This window comes from Sminthopsis crassicaudata, chromosome 1 (genome assembly GCF_048593235.1).
Source record: "Sminthopsis crassicaudata isolate SCR6 chromosome 1, ASM4859323v1, whole genome shotgun sequence".
In the NCBI taxonomy this organism is placed as follows: Eukaryota; Metazoa; Chordata; class Mammalia; order Dasyuromorphia; family Dasyuridae; genus Sminthopsis; species Sminthopsis crassicaudata.
In genome coordinates, this window is record NC_133617.1 from 534,132,390 (window position 1) to 534,158,392 (window position 26,003).

General features: G+C 31.7%; 1 protein-coding gene across 24 annotated transcripts in view; it reads left to right on the forward strand.

Moving 5' to 3' along the window:
* The window catches only part of PPIP5K2 (diphosphoinositol pentakisphosphate kinase 2), a 103,111-nt gene extending 86,903 nt beyond the window's left edge, over positions 1–16,208 (forward strand). For 4 of the 24 annotated variants that reach the window (XM_074281889.1, XM_074281885.1, XM_074281886.1 and 1 more), the window contains exons 26-32: positions 418–587; positions 1,881–1,947; positions 3,483–3,602; positions 4,487–4,549; positions 7,902–8,039; positions 10,128–10,250; positions 10,501–10,785. In XM_074281889.1, coding sequence (XP_074137990.1) covers positions 418–587; positions 1,881–1,947; positions 3,483–3,602; positions 4,487–4,549; positions 7,902–8,039; positions 10,128–10,250; positions 10,501–10,592 — 773 coding nt within the window. In that variant the 3' untranslated portion in view covers positions 10,593–10,785. Of the gene's footprint in view, positions 1–413; positions 588–1,880; positions 1,948–3,482; positions 3,603–4,486; positions 4,550–5,615; positions 6,067–7,901; positions 8,040–10,127; positions 10,251–10,500; positions 10,786–14,468 lie in introns of those variants that run through there. The other 20 variants (XM_074281890.1, XM_074281910.1, XM_074281901.1 and 17 more) reach the window with 18 other exon arrangements.
* The last annotated feature ends 9,795 nt before the right edge of the window (positions 16,209–26,003 follow it).

Sequence of the window (26,003 nt, forward strand, 5' to 3'; positions counted from 1 at the left end):
TTGTAAAAACAATTACTAAATAGAAATTGGGAAGGTTTATCCTGTTTGGAGAGGGAGGGGAAAACTATTAAGCAGTATAATATGTATGAAATAAATGATTTCTACTTTTTTTCCTCAATTAGAACTTTGTATGTATTTGATAGTTCTTTATCAAAAATTGTGAAAATATTTGACCTAAAGATGAATTAATGGTCATATTTCTGTTGAGCTATCAAATTTAAAACTGAGATACTTTGATGTCATAGTTACTGTTTAATAGTTTTAGAAAAATGAATGAAAGAATATAGACAAACTGTATTTTTTTTTCTTTCTGATCATTTGACTCTATTGTATCTAACTGTGCATGCTTTGCTGTTTTTTTTTTTGTTTGTTTGTTTTGTTTTGTTTTGTTTTGCCCCCTTTCTCACTTCCAGGAAGAGAGCCCCCTGAGTGTGTCTAGCCCAGAGGGTACTGGTACCTGGCTGCATTATACCAGTGGTGTGGGTACTGGGCGTCGAAGACGCAGATCAGGGGAACAAATCACCTCTTCCCCTGTCTCCCCTCAATCACTGGCATTCACATCCAGTATTTTTGGCTCATGGCAACAGGTTTCTAAACTTTACTTCATTAAACATTTTTACGCATTCAGAGCAACAAATAACTGTCTTTGAGGACATCTAATCCCTTGTGTTTTCTATTGAAATAAAATTCTTCTAAATAAAATTCTTCTGTTTGAATTTGATTTGCACATTTTTAAATGCTTGTGATTTCTAATAACTTTTGAGGGAAAGAAAACAACTGTGTTGTTTCACAGCATTTTATCTATTTTAAATTTCCATGATTTGTTTTATTTTAAAATACTAAATATTTGGAATTTTAGCTTGACTGACGAATCAAACTCTTGTTTTGGCTTAGTTGTCCTTTAAGACTTTTAAAAATACTTAATTTGGTGGTAGGTAAATTTAATTTTTCTCCATAATTGAAAAAAAAAAAAAAGATGCTATTTAGAATTTGGGGAATTAAGAGTTTTATATATATATATCAGATTCTCAGTGACCCAGAATTAACTATGCAGGAGACAATCTCTAGCATTAATCATTCTCTCCCTCACAAACTCCTTTATGTGGAGGTTTCTAACAAGGAATATTAGAGGGGCTTTTTTATTATTATTATTAATAGTACTTCTTCCATTGAATTGTACAATATTTTGAACATTCCCCCATCTCCAAGTAAGACAAAAATTGGATACTTCAACAGTATTTTTAGTGCTAAATAAAGTAAATCCAGACGGGGTTTTTTATTGTTTAAATTCAAAATATTATGGAGGCTTTTGTTTTTGTTTTTTATAATGGAAGATGTGCTATGACTTCTCTAAGAATTTTAGCAATTTCCATTTGGAATTTGAAGTTAATTATTAAAAAAGGGATTATGGTATCCATTAAGGCTGTGTCTATGTAAAGGTTACTTTGATAAAGCCCATGCATGGAACAGTAACTGTATGGTGACCTCAAATTGGGATTGTCTTTCCCCTTTTTTGTTGTTGTTTTCCTCCCACCCCTTTTCAGTACAGGAGCTGTTAAGAATGGGCATTTGGTTTCTTTTTAACAAACCAAAAAATAATTATATTGATCTATAAATGATTTCTTTTCATCTGTCTTGGTTCATACATGCCCTCATTCTGAATGCCTGCTTCGCACCACCTCATTGCAAGGATCTCATGTGAAATGGACTCCCTTCAGAAGGGGATCTTGCATGATCTTTCATGTTTTATGTATTTCTACTAATATTTATCATGCTTATTAACCCTTGTCTGTCTGGAACAGGCTGCTGTATCAAGTATAATGGACATTTGACTTTTTCATAGTTCTATTTTGCCTCATTTATTTGCTTTACTTATCCAGGTTGTTTCAGAAAATACTAATTTTATGAGAAAACCAAGGACTGTGGACCAGAAACAGAATGCAGTAGGTATGTTGGTTTCTGGAAATGTTATTCCTTTAATAAACCTAATAATATACACTGTTTTTTCACACATGTAAATTTTAAGTTGTGAAAGCATGACCAAATGCTATGCTTACTTTATACTTTTGTACATATTCATTCAGGAATAATATTTTGTAAACATAAATTTACAAAACACATTTCAATAAAGTGAGTGAGGACAAACAGTTCATTTTCTTATAATCTTTATATATTAAACAATATAAATTGAATTGCCACAACTGATAGCCCACTATTTAGACCATTGAAAGATAGCATCCAATTGGATTTAGATGGTGTTCTGGAACTAAAATTTTCTCCTCTACTTGGATTTTTTTTTCAACTTCTAAGAAATCTTGATGGTTACAAAGTTCAAACCTTTTTGTTCATCTGTAAAACATTGTCACTTAATATTTTCTTATATACATGATAAGTAACAATGGCAAAATCCTTATTCTGTGTGATAAAATTATAAACACTAACTTTCCAATTTCATATGGTTGATAAACTATATGAAGTGATTTGGTGTTTGTTATAATGAGTTTTTACCTATGTAGCTTTAAGATAAGATAAAATTCATGTAAGTTCAAGTGTATCTGTACTGCGTTCTCTGTATAAAGGGTCTGAACTGTTGTATTATATCTACATATTTGTAGTAATTTTATGTTTCTATCTTTCTATTCAAATAAATTCAAATGATGACAGATTTTAATTTTCACACAGTGGCTTGCTAGAAATTTATATCATCTTCTTTTTCTTAATTGATACAATATGATAGCACTGGTGGAAACTGATAGATGCATTGGTGAAGGATTTGCTTGGGTACAAAGATTTACCACAAACAAGGCACAATGTATTCTGGCTGTGATTCATCATATATGCTAGTAATGTGTATTATTAGGTGATTTTTTTTTTTTTTTTTTACAAAGGGCTTATTTATTTAATGGTAAAAATCCCAAATGATTTAATCAGTTTTCTTAACACACATATAATAAAATCACAAAAGTAACTCTTATTTCTACAAGCAATAGTTTAGCCTTGATTTTTTAGTTTAATTAAAAATAAGTGGAATTTTATCCAGAGATTTAGAGAAAATATTTAGTTGTTTCTCTCATAGTCTGAAGTACTTTTTTTGGAATAAGACATATCACTTTGTAATATGCTGTACTATAATTTTACTAATAGAAACGTTCTCATAACACAAATAAAAATTTTTGAGGATTGTTCAAAATATTGATTTGAAAAAAAAAATTCTATACTAACCTAGGCTGTTTTAGGTTTTGGATAAAACCAAATATAGGCCATTTTTGCCTACAAAGGCAGATTTAAGTCCCCTTATTAACTTCTTGTTGTATGTGTGTTAAAGTATAGTGATACCTAGACACAGTAAATTAAAATAATTATTCCACTAAGCCATTACAAGCATATCGTGAACCTGAGCCATGTTAATTGCATGTTGCATGCACCCCAATATGAATGGAAGAACACCGGTTGCTGTATGTATTTTCTCTAACTCCCATCAGGGTCTCACTGTGCGAGCCTGTTTAGCACCTCAGTGCTCGGGGGTTCTTCAAGTGCACCTAACCTACAGGATTATGCTCGTACTCATCGTAAAAAGCTGACCTCTTCTGGCTGCATAGATGGTATGTGCAGACACGCACGCACGCACAGATACAAATGTGCACCCACGCACACACCCATGAGCACACAGTATTCCTCAGTGACAAGCCTTAGCCAATGACCCTCTCTGCCTAGTTGTATGAACTCAAGCTCTCTTCACTATGCACAGCTTGGATATGTGTTTGACAGAGTTTATTGTAGTTACTGACTTCAGGTTTATATTTAATGTATCTTGGAGTTTGTCGACATATTAGTTCTTATGCATTTCTTTTTGTAAGAGGAAAATGGTTAAAGGAAGAAAAAATTTTCTATGGTAACTGAAGCTTTTATTCTCCCCCTCCCCCTTAAATTCTTATTGATTTTGAATTAAATTGTAGTAAAAAGGAATATGTATAAGAAATGGAAAGAAGTGTCAAGCTGTTAATGTTTTAAAATATTGACAGCATTGGATGAAAATTCTTTTATTCCTCTTTAGAAAACTTCTTGCTTTTTTTATATGTGTATATATTTTTATAGGGTCTTTGAAGTGCATAGAGGCTTGTTCTTTTTGTAATGTCAGGAGTTGGAAGCTCAAAGGGGCATGTAGTTTTTAATACTCAGGTTTAATTAACTACATTAAAAATTTATTCTTACACTCCACAAAAATTTACTTTAGGCAATACAATTTTGTATATACCAAAATCACTCATCTTGCTTCTCCTTCTTTCATACACTTCATTAAATGCCTTGAAGTTTTTAACCAACCAATTTAATTCTTTTAACCAGTATTTTGGCCTATACCCTCTTTCATGATTCCCTCTGCATGTCACTCGATTCTAACCTTCTCATCTTTTGTCCCTCTTTTTTTTAAATGTCCCTCTTTTGGTAGCTGTTGTGAATTTCAGGTACCTGTTTTTCTCTTTCTTAGACGCCACACGTGGTTCTGCTGTTAAAAGGTTTTCTATCTCATTTGCTCGACACCCAACCAATGGTACGTTTTTTTTTTTTTTATTTTAAAAGATATTCCCTTGCTTCATCCATTTTTTTTTTTTTTAATTTTATTTCCAAATGTGGGTTGTACAGTATCATTCATCTGTCCTTTAACTCCAACCAGCACACAGTTCTAACTTGTTACATATCTAAAACAATACTGTGTAGCTCCAGCCCTCACTTTTAATTTACATAAAGATAATATCATTTAGGAAATTTTGAAACAAAATTAATTCCAGTTGCCAATGTTGAAGGTCAATTTAATTCAAAATCCACATTGGAAATTCCTTTTCTATTTCCAGTACTAAATAATTCCAACCATATCCTTTTTAATAATATTAAATTAATTATACTTAATTATTCTTAATTCTTAATAGTTTTAATGTCCTTTAAAATACCTTTTCCCTGATCCTTTTTTCTGATGACATAGATATTTCCATTGAGATAGTTAATCAAATATTATATATATCAGATTATAGATGAACAAAATTCACCATTTTCTGTCTGTGGTGAAGTTTAGGCAACTAGGAAATTCAGACTTCATCACTATATGATGTTATGCGTCCTTGGGGTAGTGCTTTCACAGTCACATCCCCATTGCCCAGAATTCCCTCATCTTGCTGGGATTAATGTGGTATGTGCTGGGCTGCTTTTGAATAGCAACATCCTTTTGTACACCACTATTTTGTAATAGTTGAAGCTTAGAGGGGGTCTCTTGATAGAAATAAAATTTTTAAATAAACTAAAAAGCCTTATTCCCTCTTAAAGCAAAAATTTTATGGCTGAGCCAAAATGCCTCAAAATGGAGGTATTTTGATCTAGAAGAACTTTTCTTTTTTCCACTGGAAATCAAGGCTTACAGATGTCTGATTCAAATGAGTGGATTTGGATACAATTTTTTTTTTGTAGTTGGTTTTTTTTTTTTTTTTTTTTTTCCTTTATAATCCTCAAATTCCTTTGTAAATGATATAGTACCATTACTTGAAGGCCTTTGATGGCGGAATAAGAAGTTAAACTCAACATATAAAAATTTGGCTTTAAAATTTCACATTTTTCCTCCATTGTAGCTGTTTAAATACCAATTTTTGGAGAAATAGTGCCTTATTTGACACAGCTTCAACTCCCGAAGAAGATTCCTGTAGATGAGCTTTTTAAAAGAATTAACAGAAAAACAAGATGCAGAGTTCTGAGACTTCACAAGGTTAAGATAGTTTTGTTTGTTTTTTAATTCTTGCTCTAGAGCAAGACTAGAGAAGTGTGTGTGTGTGTGTGTGTGTGTGTGTGTGTGTGTGTGCGCGCGCGCGCACGCGTGCGCGCAGGAAAACCTGTGTAGACTGGACTTAGTGTAGTGTTCTTAAAGCAAATGGAGGGCAAAAATCATTGTAATCTCCCATATTAGACTTCTTAAAAATTCTTAACCTAAATACATTTCCCACCATTCATGATCTAATGCATGTTAATATGCATTCCTTTGAACTCCTATAAGTTTAGCCTTTGGGTGTTCAAGATTTCCTGCTCTTTCCAGCTTTTTTTTTTTTTTTTTCTGTCATGTATCTGTCTTGTGGATTTTATTTGATTCTTATCACATTTATTTCCTTTAACTTTCATGTTTCCTCCTTTAACTCATTTCATGGATTTATTCCTCTCTTCATATTTAGTTCAAGAACATGATGAAACAAGTATCTTCTGGCAGTGCTTTATCTTATTTTCTGGGCCTCAGTGCAGAATACCCACACCTTTATAGGTGGTGGTCTATTTTCTCTGGAATTACAAGGCTCCAGGGGTATGGTTTTGTAGCTTCTAAATATAATAGCAGGGTGGCTTTTAAATTTTTCATGAACCCTTTCATTGTCCATTAAAAAAAAAATGGGAAGAGAAAGGAAAACTGAATAAAAAGCATCCTGAATATATTAGCATTTACTTGTTATAAAATATGATAGGTAAATATAATTTAAAAAAAAAACAAGTTTGTGAAGTTGTGATTTACATTTTTAATGCAAAGAAAGGGTTTGCGCTTGCTTGCATGAATCTTTGTATTTTTAAAGTAGTAATATTTGTGCCATATCAATATACTTAAATGCTTAGAGTGGAAGTTTTTACTTAGTGTTGTGATAAAGATGTATGGGATGTTTTGATATGCTGTCTTGTTTTACACATGAAGATCAAGCTGCTGTACTGTTTTCTGCTTATGTACTTAAGTATATATTGGTTCTAAATAGAGTTACTTGAATGATAGCCATGGAATTTCTGAATTAAATTCAACTTATATGTCTTTGGTCAAAATGTAATAGGCTTAGGCTAGCTCAGAACTTTACTAAAGCAAAACACAACTGTTATTAGAATAATGTATCTAGTAGTAAATAGTGTTTGTGTTACCAGACAGTTGTTTTTTAATTAGAGATTACATACTTCATTTCTTACTATTTTTTAAGTATTGCAAACTGTTGTCTTTGAAGAGAAGGAAGGGTTTTTTTGTTTTGTTTGTTTAAATAATAAAATGTAGTCAACACAGGAAAAAATTTGTTGTATGACCATATGGAAGCAGTTTTAAAAGTCATTCAGTTGGATAAACTTTAAGTGGCAATTTTAGAAATATAATATAGTAAAAAATATGCCTGGTGTTTTAAAAATGTTTTGGTTTTTTATGGATAGCATTAATAATTATCTGCATACTTATTTGACCAACTGTTTGTAATTTTGTACATATGCTACTAAATGAGAATATAATTGTATTTTTTGTTAAATTTGGGTATAACTGATGATGATTTATAGTGACAGAAATTATTTCATTAATTCCGTAAGGTAGGTGAAAATTGTGTTCTTGAATTTAAATCTGCTGTAAGTGAATGAATATTAACAATATTGGTGTGGAGTATTACAATTTAAGAGGGTATTTTTGACCATAGCATACTGATTAAATTGTTTTCCATGAGTTTTTATTCCTAACTGTTATTATCAGGAACACAAAATAGTTTGAATTTAAGTGACTCATCTGTGCATTTCAGCTAGAAAGGGGATATAAAATGAAATTTGTATCTCGGATGAGGTCTTTTCCTCCTCTTCTTTATTTTAATTTTTTTCCCTACATTTTACCAATTTATTAAAATGTGGAATGAAAATCATTATATAAAGGACCCTGTGAATGCTGTTCTTTGAAATTACATATAAAAATAGAATCTTTGACACATTTTATCTTAACTTCATACTGCATAGCATCTGATGTCATGACTTCAGAGATCTCATATGTTCACACTTAAAATATAAATTTCTTTTGTTTCTATGCAACAGTCTTTTCTCCTTCTCACTCATGATTTCTCTTGTATCCATCGATATTTTTTGTTTTTCTATTTCAGGCTTTGAATTATATTCCATGGTGCCATCTATTTGCCCTCTAGAAACTCTTCACAACGCCTTATCTTTAAAGCAGGTGGATGACTTTCTTGCTTCCATTGCATTTCCATCAAATGAAAGAAGAATGCCACCTCCTTCTTGTATGAAAATTTATTATCACTATTAATTAAAATTGGTTTAAAAATAGAAGATAATCTGAAAATAAAATGAGATACTAAATCATTAAGAAAAAAAAAAGATTTTCATAATGCTATAAAGTAAGCCTTTTCATTTTGATAGCCACTCATTTATTTTCTCACAATTAAAAAAATTTCAAAATACTTTTCTTTCTACTGAGCATATGTAGCATATACATATACCATTTTGGGAAAATCAAACAAGTGGATGGAGTTATCTGGAAACATCATGTCTCAAGGCTTAGGTTATATAAGAAAAGAGATTAGTTGAAGCCATATATTTCTTTAAATAAACAAGATAAGGAGCATGAGATGCTCTTCTTAGCAGCAGCAGCAGCACCATGGAAATGTTTGTACTTGATCTTTCAGCATTAAAACATTGGTTTAGTGGAAAAGGTATCAGTCTAGCTAGATCTTTTATTGCTCTGATATTAATGGATCTGACCCTTAATTGAAACAAATTAACTCCATCTGACCTTTGTATATAGAATAATTCTTTCATAAAGGAAGATTAAATGACCTCTAAACACTCCTAATTCTAAATCTTTAATCCTATGAAATAATCTTTATAGAGGAAGAAAAGGATGTAAAGATAGCAACTTGGCTCATCCTAGTTTACTTTATAAATCTAACTTGTGAGTACATCTCTCTTTAAAGTGAACAGGAATAAAATGTTATTACAATTGAAATATCTTTTTTATATATTTTTTTCATTTAGATAATATACTACTGTATTTCATACACACACATACATACTACATGTTAATGAAAAAGCTAGCTGATTAATAAGTTAAATTAAGTGTTTTATTAATTCCAATTTAGCTGTTTGCTTAACCCTTGAGAAAATTATGTTAAAATAGAATCTCAGAATATAAATAAAAGGGCTAAAGAAGAACTGTGTGCATTTTATTAAGGAAATAAAATATTAGTTATCTAATGATTCTGTATCCTTTTTTTTTCCATTTAAGAGTTAATTGATAAATTTTGCACAGGATATATAAGGCAGCCACATTTGTGAGATACAGATGAAATATTATATGAATAGCCAAGAAATAACCAGGGATAGAGAAAGTGAAGAAATATGATTAAGGAAGTGGTACACATTAAGAGTGTATTATTTTATAATAATTTTTGTTCCTTAGCTTTTTATTCCCAAGTTAGTTCTAGTAAGTTTTGTTGCCTGTGAAAACTATATTCATCTAAGATGTGAATTGGCAATATAGAATATGAATATCATAGGGCACAAATTAATTTTTAGTGCCATGCTGAGTGACTGCCATCAGTAATATCCCAGGTAAAATTGCAGTAGATATAGTTTGCCTTTGGTACTCTATCCATTTTACATAATTTTCATAACTCATTTCCAGAGTACCTGGACTCTTTTCCCTGTAATGCTTCCATGTTTCTAAATAACCTTTTCTTCATTCTGTTCTACCCCTATATCACAGCTCCTTTTTCCACCAATGAGGCTGATCTCAGCTAAAAATTGAGATCAGAAAACAATCTTAGTGATTCAATGATAATTTTATTAAAATAATTCCTACCAATGTGTGAATATCCTTAGATTTAACTCTTCTCAGCACATTTATGGTTTGTAAGAGGTTTATATAAGTTTATATTCATTGAAATTAATCTAGGGAAAGCATAATGTTTTAAAAGAAAAATCAACAGTTATAAATACTTCTTAAGGTTTGAAGAACTCAGGTCTTAAAACTAAGGTTCAGCATCTCAGTTTCTAAAAAGAAATGGAAAAAAAATTAAGATTATGAATTTCCCCCCTACAGATTATAAATCAAATACTTGTTATTTATAAATGGAACATTTAATTGATTAAAAGAAATAAGAATTTTCATTTAAAATTTCCATTATGACACATTTATTTGTTTAATAGAGCTTAGAATCAGCTTAATTGTTAAAATGTATATATATACATATATATAATATATATGTATATATATATGAAAGATCATTGAATGTGGAAAGTAAAATTTCCCAAAATACAAAGGTAAATATTTTTAAAGGTAATTTAAAAAATATGTTTTTTACTTCCAGGTTCTCAGCTTTGTGATTCAACTCCACTTCCGAGAAGAAAAATATCTTTAAATACCTACACACCTACGAAGATACTCCCAACACCAACTTATACCATAAAGTCTTCCAAAGGAAACAAAGAAGGTATGTGTGTGCATCTTTTTTTTTTGTTTTTGTTTTTTATAAATAAATGACAAAAATAAAGTTTTAATGTTATGTATATTCTATTTTTAAATGAGTGTCCTAAAATATAAAGCTTATTTGTAGCATAATTCTCATAGCTTGTCAATTTATGATAGTGAATCTAGACCAAAAAATCATTAGTGTATTTGTGTTGTTTCTCTATTTGCTACTTACTACTTACTTTGACCTTTTTTCTTTTTACCTTTCCTAGTCTTTTCCATGGAAATTCATGCTGAGAGAAAAAAAAAACAAAAAACCTTTTTTACAGAACAAAACTTTTCCTTTCCTTCCAAACCAACTTAAATAACCAGCCTGGAACCATCTTTAATCATCTGGAAATAATTAAGTTCTACATTGTTTATATTGTTATACTTTCCAAAGTCAGAAACCTTGCTATTCTAGTGTAATAGGCAAATATCATTAAAATCAGTATTACTACTCATTTTCCTTGAATTCTTTCCATTCAGTATTGCAGACCATTCTTCTCAAAACTTTATCTTTTTATTTCAGTGACACTATATTTTTTTCTACTGTTTTATTCCATTGCACTTGTCTTTTGTCAGTTCTTCCATCTTTAATCTCCTAAATGTGGGTATTCCCTTGGGTTTTATTCGTGGTCTTCTATTGTTCTATAAATTTTCTCTGTTTAAAGCTGTGGAAATATAGATAAGCTTTCTGTCATATTTCTGTTCTGTCTCTAATCCCAGCTTCTTTCTTGAGATGAATTCTTTTATTTCTATCTCCTTGACAATAAGGTATCTTATTGTCACCTCAAATTCAACAGTCTCTAAAACCAAATATCGCCTTCCCCACTTCAAATCAAGTCCTTCAGGCTGTCTTTGTCCTTGACTCAAGACATAGAAACTATCTTTGACCACTTTGACATCTCTTTCCCCACCTCTATCTAGTTAGCAGTCTCCAAAACCTTTCTCTTAAATTAACCCTTCACTTTTGTTCCCATCACCACCATTCAGATTTAGTTCTTTATCAGCTTCTGCCAGGACTGTTGTGAAATAATTCCTGTTTCTTATCCAACTTATATAATGTAATCAGATTAAACTTCCTAAACCATTATTCAGATCTTGCTACTTCCCCAAGGAAAAATTGCTCTTGTATTTTGCTTCCATATTCCTCTGCTTAATAATGAAAACAAATGTTGTTGTCTAACATGGTTTCTAGACTGCTTTGTTTTGGTATCCTAATGGCAGTTAATTGTTTCATTTAAAATTCTCTAAAAAATGACTTATCTATTACAGTGCATTTGCTTCTATCTATTTCTTTTTGGCATTAACTAGATTTTTCTTCCAAAGCCTTTTATTCTCTGTTTTAATTTTAGTCTTTGTTCTAGCAAGTTTCAATGGTAAAACTCTCTACAGTTAGCTTATCTAGGAATAACTCTTATATCATTAACAAGCTATTTTCTGTCCATTATAATGGAATCAATTTAATTTTTTACCTTGCTTGCCACATCTGGAACCTTTCAACTCTCTTTCTTATAGGTAGTATATATAGGCAATAGATATTCCTTATTTCTAAACCATAGTGCTACTGTCTTCCTCTCTGCTCTCCTTTGAAACGGAGTCCTTGAAATCACTTAGTATATCTTGATTAAATTTGGAGGGTTTGATTAAGTTCTTCATAGATTTTCTTAATCTCATTCTTTAGAGTAGATGTTGGTATATCAGCTGCAGTTATTGTCATGGCAATATTTTTTGTTAGTAGCTATAACCAAATGGCCTATGAAATTATATTTCTTTTTTCCCTTGGCTGAAGTATAAAACCCATTTCATCAACTCCTTTATTTGCCTCTTCAGAGAGAACTTGCAACTTCAGTATACTTGCAACATCCTTTCATTTATAGACAATTTAAAATCCATGAGACTCTTAGCCCCTCTGCCACCTTTTCTGTCACTCTGATACCTTCCACTACAGAAGCAAAAGGAGACTACACAATAATGGCTTGCCATCATCAAACAATTCATGAAATAACATGTAGCCTGGTCCTTGATAAATAGACATAGACTTGCCAGATAGACTGTATTTGCATGGTAGATAGTTGCAGGGCTGGTACTCTGCTGGCACCATTTTTGGGAACCCAGGGTCAACACCATCTATAGTGAGGGATCAGAATAGGACTTCTCATATATTCATAATTATAATACAAAATTCTCGATTCTTAAAGATGATACTAGCCGAGTATAAGCTGTAGGAAGATCTACTAAGCAATTAAAGCCACAAGTGTCAGCTTGGTATTGGACATCTTTTATCCAAGCATCAGTATACCTAAATTTGAAGAAGCTCATCACAGATTATTTGTTAAGTGATTAAAAAACAAAAACAAAAACAAAAAACCCCAAAAACATAACATCTCAATAAATTGTTCATTAGCTCCTTATACTATAAACTTTCTGGAAGCAAGAGCTATTTTTTTGCCTTTCTTTGTATCTATAGTGTTTTGTTTAGTGTCTAGCACATAGTAGTTACTTAAAAATGCTAGGTAACTGAGACCAGCCCCTAACATATAGAGGATGTCAATAATAAGTTCCTATACAGAAATTATAGACCACTGGATCATTAAAGTACATAATTTCATTTGTTTTATGGCATGAGACAAGGAATCTTTGGGAACTTCCAAAATGTATAGCTTCTCTATTAGTAGGTAGGTAAAGTAAATAAGTAGGTAGGTATAGGTAGGTACCAGGTGGATGGGTGAAGGATAGATAGATCTGCAACTCTTCCATAATTATAATTTAAATTTTTCTAGGGACATTTAAGTGTTATATGATTTAACTATTTGTCACAGACAGGATTTAAACTTAGTGCTTCTTGCATTCAGGGTACCCCACTATCCATTGTGCTGTACTGCTTTCCACTTAATATTTTAGAGGGGGAATATAACACTAGATCAAAATTTCCTAAGAAACCCTTATTCACAGAACATCAGAATTCTGTTGAGTGTAGCTTAAGAATGTTGACCTAGTAAAAAGTATCAAGTTGGACTTGGATTATTGTAAAAGATGTGTTTAATATTTTTGTCTAATAGAAGCAAATGCTCTGAGAATCAGGGCAAACTGTAAACTTTGCAATAACACATTATCTTTACTCTCTCCCATTGAAGTAGGACAATACCTTCCCAATGAAAGCCACATAGCAAAAGAAAAGACTGTTAAATTTTTGCCACAATACATGCTTACAGTAAAAGTTTTTCTACCCAGGCTCAGCTGAGTTAACTGCTTTGTTCAACATATAGAAAAACCTATATAGAGAGTGTAGTTCTTAACCTTTTCCACAATACACTAGAAATCTAAAATAAACTTGTTATGTGATCCTAACCATGAAAGCATTTTTCTTCTATATCCTTGAACTTTTCCTAATACATGGTCCTATCTTAATCAAAAAGAAATATTCTATTATGAAATATGATGACATCCTGGTTTTTTATAGATGGCCTAGAGACAAAAAGTACTTTGACCAACTTCTTTTGCCTTTACATTATGATGCTCTTATTGTCTATATCTGTGGGACTAATTAATCTTAGATTTCCATAATCAAGAATTCAAAAAATCATCTTGGCCTTAAAGTTAGTTGATATTATGCCATCTCTGCAAAAACCGTTTACTGATTTCCATTTCCCATCTTAAGTTATTATTGATACACTCAATCCAAATTAGAATTACTTTTTATATACATGTTGTATTTTATCTATGTACAAATTGTTCTCTCCTTTCTTTTAAAATATAAACTGCCTTGAGTTACAGGATTTGTTTTTATCATTGTCTCTGATATGTAATACGTACAAGATTGTTAAATAATGCTTATTGAATTTCATGAATATAGCTCTCCCTATTATTATGTTATTTTATGAATTTAATTATATTGTTGTGTGCCCTGATATCTTAAGTTTTAAGCACTATAAAGATGACCACAAAGAAGTAAAATGTGAATAGTATTACCTAAATATTTCCAAAGTTGTTCCAATGTGTATTTCTGCTTTCATTAAAACATTATTTATATGTGTGTGTGTGTGTGTGTGTGTATGTATGTATGTATGTATATATGTGTATATATATATTATATAGGCTCTTTTCTTTTGCTAAAAAAAAAAAAAAATACTGTTGTGATTTATTTGAATATTGTTTAATTTAAAAAAAAAACTATACATTTTTTTTTCCTATGTAGACATTAGTGCATCTAGAAAGACTCCAGATAACAAAACAGAAGATACAACTGAAAATAAAAAAACATCTGAGAAGACAGAATGAAATCTTTTTGAAACTGGAACCAGGTGCCCTCTTTCTCCCCCCAGAAAAGACAAACTTAATGGGGTGGGAAAAACACAATGAACCTTTACTTCTGAAAGCCATTCATTTAAGTTTCTTGTTGTATACCATGTATCCATTTAAGTGTTTTCAGAGCTGCTGTACACATTGCATATATTCAGGTAAAAGGGTCTTTTGTTACTGTCTTTTAAATAATTAAGAGAGAGGTATCCTGGATGTTTAGTCAGTTGTAACTTTGTATATTAAAAAAGCTATACATTTTTTTTTTTTTGGAGTGTCTGATGTTTACTGTGTACCTATGCTGGAGAAAGAAAGGGGGGAAAGCCCCACTGGTATATATTGTAGTGACTCTGATAATGTCACTCTACAATATGATATTATTGCCACTATGCAGTCCTCTATTTTCAGAGGATTACAAATTGGTGTTGAAAACCTTTCTTAGGTTGAAACAGCAGCCTGAGAACATTGTTTATTTAAATACATTTCCAGAAAGATCTCATTGATCATTTAAGTTATATTTTACATTATTGAGGTTGCAGTTAAAGTGATCATTTAATGCTGCAATATTTAGACATCTTGAGTATTACTGAAGGGGGAAATTTCTTCTGTCCATGCTTTAATTCTTTTTTTTTTTTTTTTTTTAATGTATATCCAGTTAACATAAATTCAACATTATTTGAGGATTAAATTTGCATAATTGGACTTATTCAAAAATATAAAAATTACTTTGTAGAAAAATTTCTTTACATATATTTTCTTATAAGGAGTGCTTTTGTTCAACAGAAACTTGCTTGTTTTCATGTATTGAGAAGAAAGCATTTCTTTGGGTTTAATTTTTTCAAGAGTAACTTTACAAATTTTCTAATAGTAAATATTTTAAATAAAATGCACTTATTCTTAAATGATAATGATGATTCTTTTCAAGTTAAGGAATTTCGTCCTCAAATTGAGCAACGTCATTAAAATAATTGGAAGTTAGAACTGTTCAGACTTAAAAACCTAACAAATGTCTTAGGTTAGTATTGTTTGTACCACTTTCACCATTTCTGTAATTTTTTAAAAAGTCATCTCATTATAAAATGACAGACTTAAGCATTTTAAAATTATCAGATTTTAGCATAATTATCTGAGATCATTGTGTATTGTGATTTCATCTATGACATGATAGAATTATCAACCTCTCATTCTTTTTATAGCTTCATTTTTTATGAGCCACTTAAGACTATAAACCAACAAGACAGCCTGATACCAAGAAATCCATGTATTAACAAATTAAATAACTTCTCTTGGTAGAACATTAACTTAAAATAAACATTTAAGGATAACTAATTTTTATTGAGTATGGACAGAATTTATTCTATCTCAGAGGGGAATACTGTACTAATTGTCAAATGATCATATATAAGATGGTGTTTAGAAAATAGGCATAGTAAGTGCTGGTTTTATAAAGGTACCAAATACAAAGGATACACAGATATATGACGTCATACATTTCACATGAATGTAAATGTATAATGTAATAAGCATTTGAATGTATTTGTTAAATTTCCTGTATTTTAAATGTGCTTATCATTCCATTAAAATCTTCATTTTTAAAATAGTTGCTGAGCTTAATAAAAATGGCAATTTTGGTGGCTAGTATCTGAGTATTACTTAAACCGTGGGTGGTGGTACAGCTTGTCCACTTTTTTTTTTTTACCTTCAGCTTTAAAGTCTAAAACCTAAACTCCAATTTAAAGGCTAGAATAACATTGCATATCCATTACATTAACTTTATAATTCCTTTCATTTATAAATAATGCTAAAAATCTTGGAATTTTAAAATAAGAACTAAATCATATATTTTATCACCATACATATCATTATACACATATCAGAGTATATTTCTTGCCACTCAATAGAGGAAGAAAACACTGGTAATTTATTCTATTAGGTATTACTATAAGTAATAAGATGTTAATGTACTTACTAACCTACCAGATCTTTTATACTAATCTAAAATAAAATATACATCATTTTTATAGATAGATTATGTAATTAGTTCTAAGGGCTGTGATAATGAAAGAGCACTGAATTTGGAATTAGTGAGCACTAGCTTCTTTGACCACATCAGAACTTTGGATCTGTCCTTATCTATAAAAGGAGAAGATTGGATTAGTTCTTTTCTGGCCTTAAATTTATGGACCTTTTAGGCCTAGAAGGGCTTATTCAGAAGAATCTTAGCTCTAAAACCAAGCATAAAATTTTTCTTCAAAATGCTAGTTGTTTGTAGATATGTGACTCTTTTATAGTCCCTATATTCTTACTTTTCAAGTTTTTATTTCTTGGTTTTCTTCAAATACTACCAAAAAATCTAACTGATCAACAAGCCATTTTCTCTCTTTTTTTTTTTTTAATGCTAGAAAGACCATTAAGAAATCATTAGTCCTACCTAGTCAATATACAGATAAGGAAACTGAGCTCAGTGAGATTAAGAGAATTGTGTAATCACAGCTTCCAGGCAGTTAGTGGCCCTAGTGAATGGAGCACTAGACATGTAGTCAGGAGTACTCATCTTCCTAAGCTCAAATACCAAATAATACCTCTGTGTCCCTAGCTGAGACACCTGACCCTGTTTGCCTCAGTTCCTCATCTATATAATAAGTTGGAGAAGGAAATGTCAAATCACTCTAGTACCTTTGTCAAACATATCCCAAGTGGGGTCATGAAGAGTCAGACACAACTGAAACAACAATAATAGCAACATGATTGCAGCTGGACAGTGGCTACACAGTCACCCTGTATTAGCTATAATCTTAATCTAGTTTTTACTCCTACAATAAATAACCTCAGGTTCTTCATTTGCAAAGTGAGGACTCAATATTCTCTTGCAATCCCTTTCTGTTCTGGTATTCTAGGGTTCTAATTATAGCTCAACTGATCTCCCAAACTGCAAAGAATAGCTTAGTATGAGAATTACAAAATTTGAAGGGCTCAGTGGCCATTTAATCCAATCTATACTCAAAAAGAAATTCCCTATTATACCTGACATGATTATCCAACTTTGCTTGAAATCTGCAATTGCTTATGGATTTTCAAAGAGGACCATGATATCTAGGAGATGGTGTCCTGATTTGCAAATGAATTGAATTTAAATTAGGGAGAGCTGTGCAAGATCACATGCCTCACTTTCCCCTCCAGAGCCATTTAGGTCCAGTTTGAAGTCCATAAGGATAATTTCATTTATTAGGAAGTGTTAACTGACATTGATCCTAAACTCATCTCTGCAACTTACTTCTGATTTTGTTCTTAGACCAAAAAGATCAAGTCTAGACTTTCAGAATGTTAGCCCTTTAGAAAGTTGAACACTACTGATTGGAAGGGAAACATACAGTAACTATCATGAGAGCATTGCTTTAAAAATTCCCAAGTCTTTTTCATTTCAACAGGATCAAAAATTCTTTCTCTGATTCCTCTAATCTTTAATTTCCAATCATGCTGACTTGATTTTTGTTTTAAATTTGCTGAATTTTGCTTTTCATTTTAGCACAATTTTATTACACAAAAACAACTAACTGCAATTCTGTCATCCTATTTTGTTCCTGAGAGTTTGCACATGCATAGTTCATACCAAGTTATTTAAGAATTTTGGAGCAGTTAGAATTGGCTATAGCCCAAAACAACTTGGCACAGGTTCCTCATTGTAGGGTATCACAGATTTCAGTAAGCAGAATGACTTTGGAGAAGAAATCAAATTATCTCCTCAAAGTTAAACGCTCTTTTATGCTGGAAAAGCATGTGTCCATGTTTTCATGATAAATCCACTTGGCAATGATCTGAATGACCAAGGACCCAAATAAGGAATAGGAGTATCACAAATATTACTACCTGAAAAAGTCTCTGCAACTCCTCTTACTAAAGTAAGTTGTTACACTTTTTCTTTCTTTTTTAAAAATCATTCATTCTAAATGAAATATTGAACAATTTTCTCAAAGAAAGCTTCTATTTTGGTGGTGGTTCATTATGAATGATCCTGAGTCCTAATAGCCTCTTTTTATAAATTTTTGATGTTTCCAAAACTGTAGATTTCCATGTTTCAAATTTTATATTTGCCCACAAAAAGAGGAGCTAATTTCCTAATGGTTGTAAGTTAACAGAAATCTTTATTATACTAATTTAACTTTGAATTCACCTAAATGAAATAGTTCGATTTAAAAATCTCAGCTTCCCCAAAGGCTACTAACTGATTAGATTTAAAATTTCAGGGTCCAATATCATCAATGTTCTCATGCCTACATATATATATATATATGTATGTATTTATGTTTATATCATATGTATATGTATGTATGGCAATGATTCCAATTAGATAATTTTATTTATAATTTAATAATTTCTTGATTTAAAGTTTCTATTTTTATTAAAACAATTTTTACTTCATAGCAGGAATTACACTATTAAAAATATCTGGTGGAGATTGTAGTTCTCTGAAGGGCTCATAGCTTTTTCTCTATTTTTAAAAAATCATTCAAAAATCAAGTTCATTTATTTTGTCTTTTCTTAATCTAATCTAACCTAAAGTATCACTTAATAAAGATTCCAGAGCACTATTTTGATTCTGAAAGCTTACAATTGATAAGAATTTCTTTTATGTTTTGTTTCTTTATTTCATAAATAAAATTTTATTTGTTCTCAATTTGCATGTTCTGCTGTTTCCCCAAAAAATTTTGGTGATTTATACTTTCATAAACCACATGCTCATTTTAATTTGCTATTTTGTAATTTGAATATCCTCTATTAGGTGCACATATACTTAAGTTTTTCCTATTTTTTTAAATTCTATCTTCATTTGTTCTTCCCCTAACTTACTGCAGCCTTATTTGTAAAATTTGAACTTAATTTAAAAATGATTTGTCAAACCCAAAGACCCCAGCTTTTGGGATAAGAACTCGCTAAAAAAAAACAACAACAACAACAAAAAAAAACTGCTGGGAAAATTGGAAATTAGTATGGCAGAAACTAGGCATTGACCCACATTTAACACCCCATATCAAGATAAGGTTGAAATGGGTTCATGATTTAGACATGATGATAGTATAAACAAATTAAAATAATAAAGGATAGTTTACCTCTCATCTGTGGAAAAGGAAGGAATTTGTGGCCAAAAAAGAACTGGAATACATTATTGAATACAAAATGGATAATTTTGATTATATTACGTTAAAAAGTTTTTCTACAAACAAAACCAATGCAGACAAGATTAGAAAGGAAGCAATAAAGTTGGAAAAAAAAAATTTACATTCAAGGATTCTGAGAAAGGCCTTATTAAGAATTCAAGCCCTTCTCCAATTGATAAATAGTCAAAGGATATGAACAATTTTCAGATGAAGAAATTAAAACCGTTTCTAATCATATGAAAAGGTGGTCTAAATTATTATTTTTTTAAAACTATTATAAATTTAATGAACATCAAGAGGAGCAAATAATAAAATAATCATATAAACTAAGGAATAAAATTTTCATTAAATTGTTATTTAACAGGGTAGAATTAAATCACTAAACTACAAACAAGCAAAAATTATTTTGTTATATGCCTCCTTCAGTTTTTGTCAAAAGTTGCCCTGAAGAAGTGTTACAGTGGATAAAGTGCTGGACCTAGAGTCGGAAAGAGCTGAGTTCAAATTTAGCTTTAGATACATATTAGCTATGTGACCCTGGGCAGGTTACTTAAGTTATATGTCCCTTGATTGCCTCAATTTTTTTTAATATAATTTAATTTTTATTTTATTTTATAATTATAACTTTTTTTTTTTGACAGTACATATGCATGGGTAATTTTTTACAACATTATCCCTTGCACTTACTTCTATTCAGATTTTTTACCTTCCTCCCCCAGATGGCAGGCAGTCTTATACATGTTAAATATATTACAGAATATTCTAGATACAATATATGTGTGTAGAACCGAATTTCTTGTTGCACAGGAAGAATTGGATTCAGAAGGTAAAAATAACAGTTTACACTCATTTCCGAGTGTTCCTTTTCTGGATGTAGCTGATTCTGTCCATCATTAATCAATTGGAATTGGATTAGCTCTTCTCTATGTTGAAGATATCCACTTCCATCAGTATACATCCTCGTACAGTATCATTGTTGAAGTGTATAATGATCTTCTGGTTCTGCTCGTTTCACTTAGCATCAGTTGATGTAAGTCTCTCCAAGCCTCTCTGTATTTCTCCTGTTGGTCATTTCTTACAGAACAATAATATTCCATAACATTCATATACCATAATTTACCCAACCATTCTCCAATTGATGGACATCCATTCATCTTCCAGCTTCTAGCCACTATGAAAAGGGCTGCCACAAACATTTTGGCACATGCAGGTCCCTTTCCCTTCTTTAGTAGTTCCTTGGGATATAAGCCCAGTAGTAGTATGGCTGGGTCAAAAAAGGGTATGCACATTTTGATAACTTTTTGGGCATAATTCCAGATTACTCTCCAGAATGGTTGGATTCTTTCACAACTCCCCCAACAATGTATTAATGTCCCAGTTTTCCCACAGCCCCTCCAACATTCATCGTTATTTGTTCCTGTCATCTTAGCCAATCTGACAGGTGTGTAGTGGTATCTCAGAGTTGTCTTAATTTGCATTTCTCTGATCAATAGTGATTTGGAACACTTTTTCATATGAGTGGAAATAGTTTTAATTTCATCATCTGAAAATTGTCTGTTCATATCCTTTGACCATTTATCAATTGGAGAATGGCTTGATTTCTTATAAATTAAAGTCAATTCTCTGTATATTTTGGAGATGAGGCCTTTATCAGAACCTTTAACTGTAAAAATGTTTTCCCAATTTGTTACTTCCCTTCTAATCTTGTTTGCATTAGTTTTGTTTGTGCAGAAACTTTTTAATTTGTTGTAATCAAAATGTTCTATTTTGTGATCAATAATGGTCTCTAGTTCTCCCTTGGACACAAACTCCTTCCTCCTCCACAAGTCTGAGAGGTAAACCATCCCATGTTCCTCCAATTTATTTAGGATTTCGTTCTTTATGCCTAAATCTTGGACCCATTTTGATCTAATCTTAGTATGTGGTGTTAAATGTGGGTCCATGCCTAGTTTCTGCCATACTAATTTCCAGTTTTCCCAGCAGTTTTTGTCAAATAATGAATTCTTATCCCAAAATTTGGGATCTTTGGGTTTGTCAAAGATTAGATTGCTATTTTTATTCACTATCTTGCCCTGTGAACCTAACCTATGCCACTGATCAACTAGTCTATTTCTTAGCCAATACCAAATGGTTTTGGTGACTGTTGCTTTATAATATAGCTTTAAATCAGGTACACTTAGACCACCTTCCTCTGACTTTTTTTTCATTAGTTCCCTTGCAATTCTCGACCTTTTATTCTTCCATATGAATTTTGTTGTTTTTTCTAGGTCATTAAAATAGTTTCTTGGGAGTCTGATTGGTATAGCACTAAATAAATAGATTAGTTTGGGGAGTATTGTCATCTTTATTATATTCGCTCGGCCTATCCAAGAACACTGAATGTCTTTCCAATTATTTAAATCTGACTTTATTTTTGTGGCAAGTGTTTTGTAATTTTGCTCATATAATTCCTGACTCTCCTTTGGTAGATATATTCCCAAATATTTTATACTATCGACTGTTATTTTGAATGGAATTTCTCTTTGTATCTCTTGCTGTTGGATTGTGTTGGTAATGTATAAAAATCCTGAGGATTTATGTGGATTTATTTTGTATCCTGCGACTTTGCTAAAATTCTGAATTATTTCTAATAGCTTTTTAGCAGAGTCTTTGGGGTTATCTAAGTATACCATCATGTCATCTGTGAAAAGTGACAATTTGATTTCTTCATTTCCTACTCTAATTCCTTGGATCTCTTTCTCGGCTCTTATTGCCAAGGCTAGAGTTTCTAGTACTATATTGAATAGTAATGGTGATAGTGGGCAACCTTGTTTCACTCCTGATCTTACAGGGAAAGGTTCTAGTTTATCACCATTACATATGATGTTTACTGAAGGTTTTAAATATATGCTCCTTATTATTTTAAGGAATAGTCCATTTATTCCTATACTCTCAAGCGTTTTTAGTAGGAATGGATGTTGGATTTTATCAAATGCCTTTTCTGCATCTATTGAGATGATCATATGGTTTTTATTAATTTGATTATTAATATGGTCAATTATACTAATAGTTTTCCTAATATTAAACCAGCCCTGCATTCCTGGTATAAATCCCACTTGGTCATAGTGTATTATCCTGGGGATGATTTTCTGAAGTCTATTTGCTAATATCTTATTTAAGATTTTAGCATCAATATTCATTAAGGAAATTGGTCTATAGTTTTCTTTCTCAGTTTTTGATCTACCTGGTTTAGGTATCAGTACCATGTCTGTGTCATAGAAGGAATTTGGTAGGACTCCTTCAATCCCTATTTTTTCAAATAGTTTATATAGCATTGGAGTTAGTTGTTCTTTAAATGTTTGGTAGAATGCACCTGTAAATCCATCTGGTCCTGGGGACTTTTTCTTAGGAAGTTGGTTAATAGTTTGATCTATTTCTTTTTCTGAGATGGGACTATTTAGACTACTTACTTCTTCCTCTGTTAATCTGGGCAAGCTATATTTTTGAAGGTATTCTTCCATTTTATTTAAGTTATCGAATTTATCGGCATAAAGTTGAGCAAAGTAGCTCCTAACTATTGTTCTAATTTTCTCTTCATTAGTGGTGAGTTCACCCTTTTCATTTTTAAGACTAACAATTTGCTTTTTCTCTTTCCTTTTTTTAATCAGGTTTACTAAGGGTTTGTCAATTTTGTTGGTTTTTTCATAAAACCAACTCTTAGTTTTATTAATTAATTCAATAGTTTTTTACTTTCAATTTTATTAATCTCACCGTTTATTTTTTGAATTTCAAGTTTTGTGTTTGTCTGGGGGTTTTGAATTTGTTCCTTTTCTAGCAATTTTAGTTGTAAGCCCAATTCGTTGGCCCTCTCTTTCTCTATTTTATGCAAGTAGGCCTGTAGAGATATAAAACTTCCCCTTATTACTGCTTTGGCTGTATCCCACACATTTTGGTATGATGTCTCATTATTGTCATTTTCTTGGGTGAAGTTATTAATTATGTCTATGATTTGCTGTTTTACCCAATCATTCTTTAGTATAAGATTATTTAGTTTCCAATTATTTTTTGGTCTATTTTCCCCTGGCTTTTTATTAAATGTAATTTTGATTGCATTTTGATCTGAAAAGGATGCATTTGCTATTTCTGCCTTACTGCATTTGATTTTGAGGTTTTTATGCCCTAGTATATGATCAATTTTTGTATAGGTTCCATGAACTGCTGAGAAGAAAGTATATTCCTTTCTGTCTCCATTTAGCTTTCACCAAAGATCTATCATATCAAACTATTCTAGTATTCTATTTACCTCTTTGACTTCTTTCTTATTTATTTTGTGGTTTGATTTATCTAATTCTGAGAGTGCAAGGTTGAGATCTCCCACTATTATAGTTTTGCTATCTATTTCCTCTTGCAGCTCTCTTAATTTCTCTTTTAAGAATTTAGATGCTGCACCACTTGGTGCATATATGTTTAATATTGATACTGCTTCATTATTGATGCTGCCCTTTAGCAGGATATAATGCCCTTCCTTATCTCTTTTAATTAGATCAATTTTTGTTTTTGTTTGATCTGAGATGAGGATGGCTACTCCTGCTTTTTTGGTTTTGCCTGAAGCATAATAGATTCTGCTCCACCCTTTTACTTTTAGTTTGAATGTCTCACCCTGTTTCAGGTGTGTTTCCTGTAAACAACATATAGTAGGATTCTGACTTTTAATCCAGTCTGCTAACTGCTTCCTCTTTATGAGGCAGTTTGCCCCATTCACATTTATGATTAGAAGGACTAATTCTATATTGCTTGCCATCCTATCAACCCCTGCTTATGCTTTTCCCCTTTCCTTCCCTCTTACCCCCCTACCCAGTATTAAACTGGTGAACACCACTTGCTTTTCACAGCCCTCCCTTTTTAGGATCCCTCCCCCACCTTAAAGATCCTCCCCTTATTTTACCCCTTTTCCTCGAAATTTCTGTATTCCCTTCCCCTTAGCTTACTCCTTCCCTTTCACTTTTCAATGAAGTGGAAGAAGTTTCACCATAAATCGAATATGTCTATTGATACACACTATGTTCATCTCCCCCCTTTCTTTCTCTCAGATATAATAGGTTACCTTTGCCTCTTCATGAGATGTAGTACCACCACTTTACACTTTTTTATGATATAATCTCCTTTCCACCTCTAGTTTCTATGACAAATTGTACATATGTTCTTTACATATTTTTTTGACAGAAGTATAGTTCTCAAGATTTCTTTTTACCTTTTTAGAAATCTCTTGAGTTCTGTATTTGAAGATCAAACCTTTTATGTAGGTCTGGTTTTTTCATCAAAAATAGATGGAATTCATTTATTTCGTTAAATGGCCATCTTCTTCCCTGGAAAACGATGCTCATTCTTGCTGGGTAAGTTATTCTTGGCTGCATACCAAGTTCCTTAGCCTTTTGGAATATCATGTTCCAGGCCCTGCGTTCTTTTAATGTGGATGCTGCTAGATCCTGGGTTATCCTTATTGTGGATCCTCCATATCTGAATTGCTTTTTTCTAGCAGCTTCCAATATCTTTTCCTTTGTCTGATGGTTCTTGAACCTGGCCACTATATTTCTTGGCGTTTCGATTTTAGGGTCCCTTTCAATAGGTGATCGATGAATTTTTTCAATGTCTATTTTACCCTCTGTTTCCAGAATGTCTGGGCAGTTCTCTTTGATAATTTCCTCGAAAATGGTGTCCAAGCTCTTTTTTTCCTCCCATTTTTCAGGGAATCCAATTATTCTCAAATTGTCTCTCCTGGATCTGTTTTCCAGGTCTGTTGTCTTTCTAGTAAGGTACTTGACATTCTTTTCAATTGTTTCATTTCTCTGGTTTTGCTTGACTACCTCTTGGTTTCTCCTTGAGTCATTCATTTCTACTTGTTCCAGTCTAATTTTCAATGATGTATTTTCTTCACTCACTTTTTTTATATCTCTTTGTAATTGTCCAATTGAGTTTTTATCTTCTATGGAATTTTTTTCCATTTTATCCATTTTATTTTTTAGAGAGCTGTTTTCTTTTTCCAGCTCACTAATCCTGTTTTCCTTGGAGTTGTTTACCTTTTCCAGCTCACTAATCTTGTTTCTCAATGATTTGATTTCTTTATCCACTCTGTCTTTGAATGCATGGGATGACTTCTCCAGGCTCTCTTGCCAAGCTTCCCTTTCCTTTTCCCATTTCTCTTCCAGCTCTCTTGTGAGAGCCTTTTTGATTTCCTCTATGAGGTTCTTTTGTATTGAGGAGCAGCTTATATCCCTCCCAGGGGATACATCTGGGGACAG